We start from the raw sequence: 8,571 nt of genomic DNA on the forward strand, positions 1-8,571 counted from the left end.
GATTCCAACCAGTTTTTCTTCCTTTGTTCAGGAGCCTCTGACCAGGGTTGCTACCAGTCGGCCATCTTCCCAGAATCCCCCCGCGAAGGCAGCGTTCTTATTGCTCACACTGGCTCCCACAAGCTGCACCAGGAACACAGGCATTGCTTCCTGCCATGGGGCTGGGGAGCAAAGGATGGGCCATAGCTGCCCACACACTGAAGGCTGAAATAGACCAAAATTAGCAGTAGTTTACCAGTTTTCCCCCTAGAATCTGAAAGCTTTCAAATAGACTCTAGAGCTTCTTTTTTTTTTTTTTTTGACTCTAGAGCTTCAAAATTATTACTTAAGACAGTTTTTGCCAGTACAATTCTTGTGTAAATGAAGAGATGGATTTTTGGTTCTTCCTATGCCACAGCCATCTTCCCTGACATCATTTCTCTCTTGGTCATTTTAAGATAAGCTTTGATAATATCATTCAGTTCAGTCTAACTACTGTTGATTGAAGAGCACCTTGTACAAAGTTCCCTTCTGGAGGCTGCAGAGAAATAGGGGGAAGACTGGCTTCCATTTCACAAGGCTAAAGATAAAAAAAAAAAAAAAAACCAGCCCAGCAGAGACCGAAGCAAGAGGAAGAGAGGTTCCAAGTAGGAAAAAAAAAAAACGTTTCTGGTGGGGATGGCCTCAAGGATGGGCAGGAATGAGAGATGGAGACAAAGGGGGAGTAGGTTAGATAAGGGACCCAAAGGACACTTGCCTTTGGGAGAAGTTCGGGCCAAGGAGAAACAGCAGCTTCTGGAGGGAGGCTCACCAAACACATGTGGTATCCCAGGGACTGCCACCTCCAGGCTCACTTTCTCCTGGATCCAGTTTTCTTTTGTCATGTCCAGTCTCCTGTCCAAGTACCCACTGTCAGTTGTACGGGTAGCTGGTGTCTGTGAGTTAGCCAGATGTAGAAGCAGAAAAATCAGTTGGTGGGAAGGGATGAAACTGAAGGCAAAATGAAGCTTGATGACTACACAGGAAGTCAGTTATTTAACGTGTGCAAGTCATCCACACCCTCCAGTATATAGGATGTGTACTTTCCTTTATTCTAGAAACCAACCTAATATATGTTTTTAAACTCCCAGTTCATGTGGGATTATCACTTTGTTTATACATTATCTTCCTATGTCTATGTCTGTGCCCTACTTTCCCTGAGCCTACATCTCAGGTCTATGAGGATGCATCTGTCTGGCAGCCTCTGTCCATCTAGTACCTGGTTTCCTGGGACTGCCATAATATAACACCACAAGCTAAGTGGCCTCAACAACAGAAATTTATTATCTCACAGTTCCAGAGGCTGGAAGTCCAAGATCAAGATGTCAACAGGGCCAGCTCCCTCTGAGGGCTAAGAGGAGACTCTGTTCCAGGCCTTCCTACTAACTTCTCTGTTTGATGACAGATTTTGGCATTCCTTAGAGTGTAGAAGCTTCATCTCAATCTCTGCTTTTATCTTCTCAAGATGTTTACTCTGTATGTGTGTGTTTCCAGATTTCCACTTTTTATAGGGGCCAATCACACTGGATTAAGGGTTCAATGTACTCTAGTATGACTCATCTTGACCAGTTATAACCACAATGGCCCTATTTCCTTATCAGGTCATGCTGTGAGGTACTGGAGGTTAGGGCTGCAGCATACAAATTTAGAAGGGGGACACAGTTCAACTTGTAAAATCTTGCTACACAGCATCTGATACATCCTCTCTGGGGAGTCACCTCTTACCATGGCGATGTCTCTCTTGCTGGGCCTCATGGCTCTTAGGGGCCAGCCCATCTCTACTCCTTCCACCTGGTGCCCTGTCCAGGGTTCTTGGGGAGGCTGTTTCAGGCTCCATCTACATATATGCACCCTGCAATCGTTTCTGAGGTCAACTGCCCCCCACCCCCCGGTCTTCTAGACAGGAAATAAAACACACGGTCCCTCTGCTCCCAGATTCTATAAGCCTTGTAGAAGTTTAGCCATTTCCCAACTTGAGCCTTCTTTGGAGACCAGAGCTCAGGGACTCACTATGGGGTCACCAGTGTATATAATCTGACTAGGCCTCCTGTGCTCCTGGAGAGGGGAATTGCTCCCTGGAGTATATGAAATAGACAGAGAGGTATGAAGGGAGTTGTTCTTTCTATGCAGAATGTTTTCTTTAAGGCATCTGTGCAGACCAGGACCTGGCAAAGTATGGCCCATGGACCAAATCTGGGCACCTGGTGGTTTAAATAGTTTTCTTGTTATTGTTTTTTAGAGACAGAGTCTCATTTTGTCACCCTCGGTAGAGTGCCATGGCATCACAGCTCACAGCAACCTCCAGCTCTTGGGCTTAGGCAGTTCTCTTGCCTCAGCCTCCCAAGTAGCTGGGACTACAGGAGCCGGCCACAACACCTGGCTATTTTTTTGTTGCCATTTGGCCGGGGCCAGGTTTGAACTTACCATCCTCGGTAAATGGGGCCAGTGCCCTACTCACTGAGCCACAAGTGCCGCCCTAAATACAGTTTTATTAGAACACAGGTACACCCATTTTTATACATTTGTCTCTGGCTGCTTTGGTGCTACAATGAGAGAGTTCAGTAGGAAATGTGTGGCTCACAAAGCCAAAAATCTTCATTTTCAGGCCCTTTATAGAAAAAGATTGTCAATTCTTGATGTTGACTTGTATGACACAAAAGCCTCTAAAGGCTTCTACCATTTTCTGCTGTTATACCTGTCCCCTAAAGCAATGATCGCAGGGTAGCCTTGCCACCCAAACACGAGACATGGCAAAGGGAGAAAAAGAAATACTAAAAATGACATGGTTACTGTGTCCAGTAATGTCATCCCACCAACAGATACATGAAATGTGTGCAAAGTCCTTGAGCACAGCAGTTGTGATTTGTGCCCCTTTTTCCTCATATGTTGAATTTCAATAAAAAGTATAGGGAGTTAAGAAGAAAAACAAGAAATCTCATTCCATCAGGGAAATGAACTGAACTGCGGTTGCCCAGGTCAGGGTCCTCCAAGGATACTGTGTGGTCTTGTGGAAGAGCTAGGCAGAGCCACGCTTGAGCTACCTAGGATGCTCATGGACGTGGCCTGGGTCTCCAGAACAGCTTAAAAGCCCAGTGGAAGCAGAGAGTGTCTAGGATGCAGAATGGCAGCACTGACCTCGTGTGGTTGCACACAGGCAGATAAAGGAGGCACAGCAGGGTCTAACTGGTCTCTACCCAAAACCCATGAGCAAGTGAACTCATCTTGTTCTTTCCTTATAAAGTAAATAAGATCTGTTTATTTACTCATCCTGAAACCTGGTGGCCTCCAAGCATACCTAGGAGCTATATAAAGGTTTTCCTTTCAGAAAACAGCCCTTAAACACACCCTTCCCCCCAAAAATGTTCCTTGAGTTTTCAGTGTTACCCATGAGCAGATTTTAAATTCAGATGAAAGACACAATTTGTGGCCCTTGCTGAAGTGGTACCCACCATGCTCTGTTTCCAAATAACCTTGGTTTATAATTCTTTGGTGTATCTTTCTGATGGCTGTCTTGAATGTGTTGTCAGCTCAACACATTTGGGTCTGGGATTGCCAATACGTGGTCTGTCACAGCAGAGAAGGCTACCTGAGAACTTCTACCCCACATGTTCCCTCTCCCGGCAAGAGAAACAAAAGCAGAGTATCCCTGCTATCTTGCAGCCCAATCTGGTTAACACAGACCTTCTTCTTCCTCCAGACCTGGGCCAGGAGGCACACACTGCCTCGGTGCCAGTGTGGAGCATGCAGTCTGTGAGAACCCACCCTGCCCCAAGGGTCTGCCCAGCTTCCGGGACCAGCAGTGCCAGGCGCATGACCGACTGAGCAGCAAGAAGAAGGGCCTGCTAACAGCAGTGGTGGTTGATGGTAAAGTCATGCGGCATGTCCTTACATGGTGATCTCCTTCTCCCCTCCCCCAAGACCATAAAACCACCTAGGGAAAGCCACATGACACTTCCCATCCCAAATCCACCCGACAGGACAGTCTAGTTTCCTTCGCACAATTCAGCTGTGGCCCTACTTCTTGAGCAGTAGGGTTGAACTTGAATGACCCAACTCTCTGAGCTCTCCCACTCAGCAGTTGTTGAGGCAGGCAGCAGGCCAGGTGCACCCTGCTCCCCCATTTGCAGCAAGGCGGGTGTGCTGTGACCTGAGGGACCCAGGACAAACTTTGAAGAGAGTGAGGCCCTATGGGAGGGGGCAGTGTTTCTGTGTGTCTGCTGTTTTACTTTCCAACATGAATGCTTTCCTTCCTTTCCTTAGTTTATTTTGGATTGACTCTTACTTCTTGACTGGGGTATTGGGGAAAACTTTGAGACTAGTTTACAATTTGGGAAAGATGATGATAACCACAGGCATATTTTCTTTCTAAGAACTTTCTCCTAAATCAATAGGCCCCACCCCCCCGTAAGCATTTCCAGTGGCTGATAAAATAACAGGTGATGTCTGTGTAGGATTTGAGATGTCCGCTTATTATAGAGAAGGTCACCCCAAAACCTGGTTCAGGGCTATTTTCCACCTAAAATTGTTGCTTTTCAGGAATCAAGACTTTGTGTTCTAATGACGATAACATGGTCCCATTAGTCAACATAACCATATTCCAGGAACCAGTTAGCGCTCCACACACCATCTCATTGAATATGCAGAATAAACTGTGCAGAGGACAAGAGTGTTAAGGTTACAGGACACATCTGAACTTCTGCAGCTGACCAGAGGCCAGTGTGGGAGCTGACCCCAATTCTGGAGGAGTTAAGGGGACTCCTAGAAAATAGCCAGCTATCATTTAGCTTCCAGTACTGTAGCAAGACAGAATGTGACCTCTTGCGTACAGATGAGGTACCTTTAAGAAGAACAAAAGGCCTGACTTTCAGACAGCCTCAAAAGTGTCTGGCAGAAGAATGACATTCCAATGCCATGTCTTAGGTTTCTTCCCTGTAACAGGAAGAAGTTTTGAAATCTACATCTTGCAGTCTGCTGTTACTAGTTCAAGTGTGCATCACTGTGCTAGATAGGCCCAGGCATTGCTCCAACAGTGGCCTTAAATCTGCAGCTTTTAGCCCAACGGCGTGGCCCATCCTTATTGAGCTGACTTGCAAAGTGACATATGATGTTTTAATCTACAAGGTAATGCCAACTCACTCAGCTGCAGACTTGTTTTTTATTTAATTTTTATTTATTTTATTTATTTTTTTTTTGAAACAGAGTCTTACTCTGTCGCCCTGGATAAAGTGCTGTGGTGTCATAACTCACAGCATCCTGTCATAGAGTGTCATGGCGTCACAGCTCACAGCAACCTAAAACTCTTGGGCTTAAGCAGTTCTCTTGCCTCAGCCTCCCAAGTAGCTGGGACTACAGTGCCCGCCACAACACCCAGCTATTTTTTGTTGTAGTTGTCATTGTTTTTTAGCTGGCCCAGGCCAAGTTCGAGCCCTCCAACCTCGGCACATGTGGCCAGCACTGTAACCACTGTGCTATGGGCACTGAGCGTGTACCTCAAACTCTTGAGCTCAAGAGATCCTCTTGCCTCAGCCTTCTGAGTAGGTGGGACTAGAGGCATGCACCACATTACCTGGCTAGTTTTTCTATTTTTAGTAGAGACAATGTCTTGCTCTTGCTTAGGCTGGTCTTGAACTCCTGAGCTCAAGCAATCCTCCCACCTTGGACTCCCAGAGTGCTAGGATTATAGGTATCAGTCACAGTGCCAGGAGATCCCAGATATTCTTCTTTTTTATTTTTTTATTTTTTATTATTTTATTTTATTTTGGCTGGGGCTGGGTTTGAACCCGCCACCTCTGGCATATGGGGCTGGCACCCTTCCTCTTTGAGCCACAGGTGCCACCCATATTCTTCTTTTTAAAAAATGAATGCCACCTTCAGGGGCTGTGCATGTAGCTGCACAGTTGTTTAGCAGCAGAATTTGAGGGAAGCACAGCCTTGACATACTGGACTTCCCCTGCAGGCGAGGGAGAGCGGAGCCCTGCCCCTTCCTCAAAAGAACGTGTGCACCTGCATGCAAGCAGGCCCTTGCCTCTCTCTGCCTGGCCGAGAATCTGATGCAGGAGGAGGCAGGAGGCTTCTGGCTGCGTCAGGCAGATCCAGACCCCTAATCAGGATGGCCCCAGGAAGAGCTGCCATCTTTCCAGCACGGTAGCCAGTTCTGATGAGAAGCAGCCTTGCTTCCAAACCCTCAGCTGTCCCCAATGTGCCAGATAAAGACCCTTTTAGGCCGCATTCCTGTCCTTTCCGACTTTGCAGGAGCAAGGAAAGGTCAGGTTGAAGACAGACTCAGACCTTTTCCCTTTCTACCCAACTATGTGCATGAAGTTGTTATTTTTTTCGATTTTTAACACTCCTGCTTCATTTATTCAATGCAAAAATCCCACTTAAATGTCTGTCTTTCCACAGATTTCTCCAAGTCCAGATTAGACCTCTATTTTCCTCCTAACCACTTTTGGATGGCTGAACGCCTTGGTTGCCTTATTGTCCCTGTAGCTGAGTCTCGGATGCTCCATCCAGGAAGCCTTGCAGTGAGGCTGTCTGGAGAGCTTATGGGGTTCAGAATGTGACCGTTCACCCTCTCACTCTTTGGGTCTTTCTGCCCAAGTAAGAAACAGTCATCACTAGATTCCTGCCTGCTTCCTTTGATCTAAAAAGTGCAAACCCTATTTGATTAAGGACAGATAACAGGCAGTATAAGTGTTTTGCCTTTGAATGCAAGACCTCCAACTTCGGGGTTTTGCAAGGAAAGCTCAACACATCCTCCTTGGGGTGGAATTGTGATGACTTCTTGCCTCAGTGGTTTCCTTTCTCTCAAATGTAAACCAAAGCCAGTATTTTCAAAAGGAACATTTCACAAGGGTAAAAACAAAATAATAAATGGTCAATTCAGAAAGCAGGCGGAGAATACAGATTATAAGTGTTCCTCTCAAAACTCGTTTTATAAAAGGCACAATTATAGCTCAGCTGTCATAGGAGTGATTCTTGTGGTCAGGCTCCTCTGAAGCCCTTATGACTGCCCTATTCATAGCATTGCTATCACTGTGGAATTCTTTGGTGAGTGACGCATAGTTCAAGAAAGGGGAAGCTATATTTTTTCTTTTCTTTCTCTCCCTTTTTTGTTTAAAAAGAATTCTTGCAGAGGTAGATTTTTCGAGGGAAGATTCAGGACCACAAATACATACCACCTCCAACAGAAGACAAAGACTCTCCTTAGAATATGTTTTTAAGTGGAAAAGCCTTTAGACAGAAGCCCATGGAGATGGCCAGCGGCCAACTCACTCCATTTGTGCTTTCCCTGTAGAATCTCAATGAAGTGGAAACCTTTAAGAGTTCAGTCCTCTCTGCCCAGGCCAACAGGCCACCAACCCACTGAAGTGTCAGAGGGCTTGGTGGAAGCTGTGCCTGGACATGGCTGCGTGTTCCCAGCTCCTTCTCCCTGGCATGGCAGAGCCTCTACCCTCACCCTGGGTCTGAGCCCCTGCAGGGAGAGAGGTGTGGTGGTTAGGGCTCTCTGATGCCAGCTCCCCCAAGTCAGCTGGAGCTGCTGGATAAAAAAGATGGAAGCTGTCGCAAAGATGCAGCATCTCTCATAGGAGAGAGAGACATGGGGCCCTGGCCTCTGAAGATGTTGGGACCTTCCCTCCATGACCTCCACAGTTCACTCTTGCCCTTCATGTCCTCCTGTGCCCGCTGCAGGCTGGTTTTCTCATAGTGTGTCCACATTGCATACTGAGAGGTCAGCCCACACTCCTTATTCAGATCTTTAGGGGCCACACGTGACTCAGAATTCAGAGCATTGTAGGCGTTAGAGCTGTAATAACAGTGCATCAGCCAAATGTTCCCAGGGAAGGACTGCACAGTCAGGACATGGATATCTCCACCAGGCACCCGCCTCAGTGAGGTGACATTAGTACTACCAAAGTCTCCTGTCAGTCCAGGCTGGCTTTGTTGCCAAATATGATTGCTGCAGATATGGAAGGATGCTTGCATTCAGAGGTTTGGGGACTTATGAATTACAGATGAGGTAGTGTGGCCTTCTGTGGGATCAGTGAGAAGATATGACCTTGCTGTACCTGATTTTCAGTATTGAGTTCCCAGGAGAGACTAGGAATGGCACGGCTATGGGCAGTTGCTCACTGCTAGTCTAACTGACTGAGACCTGGCCAGGAGGCCATGATGGGCAGCTTCGCCAGTGTGCGTACCCCACAGAAGGCCAGGCAGACCTTGGGTAAATACTGGCATGGCCTCAATTTAATGGTGTCTCTCCTGTGCTGAGACCTTCTAACCACTGGCAGAGAGAGAACAGTGAGAATGCTAAGAGCCACAAATGTCCTCTTTATTGAAAAGCACCAGCAGGACCCTTCTGAGCCCCTGGCAGGCAGATTTGATCCTGTGGTTATTGAATCCCTGAGCCCATCTCTCTGCCCTGTCTATGGCTTTCCCCAGTCATGGAGAAGTCCTGACCAAGGCAAGACAGCCCAGCCTCGGTCAGAATTCCATCTCTGCACATGCAACTGTGCAGGGGAGTTGCTCTAAGTTTCTTTACTTCGGGCTCGG

At 47.0% G+C, this 8,571-nt stretch overlaps 1 protein-coding gene across 1 annotated transcript in view; it reads left to right on the forward strand.

The window, feature by feature from the left end:
• Positions 1 to 8,571, forward strand: part of ADAMTS17 (ADAM metallopeptidase with thrombospondin type 1 motif 17) — a 345,625-nt gene that overhangs the window by 219,120 nt on the left and 117,934 nt on the right. The window contains exon 13 of the mRNA XM_003788635.1: positions 3,716 to 3,882. Within this exon, the coding sequence (XP_003788683.1) occupies positions 3,716 to 3,882 (167 nt within the window). The remainder of the gene's footprint in view (positions 1 to 3,715; positions 3,883 to 8,571) is intronic.

Source organism: Otolemur garnettii, unplaced genomic scaffold (assembly GCF_000181295.1).
Source record: "Otolemur garnettii isolate 467f Iridium unplaced genomic scaffold, OtoGar3 scaffold00029, whole genome shotgun sequence".
Lineage (NCBI taxonomy): Eukaryota > Metazoa > Chordata > Mammalia > Primates > Galagidae > Otolemur > Otolemur garnettii.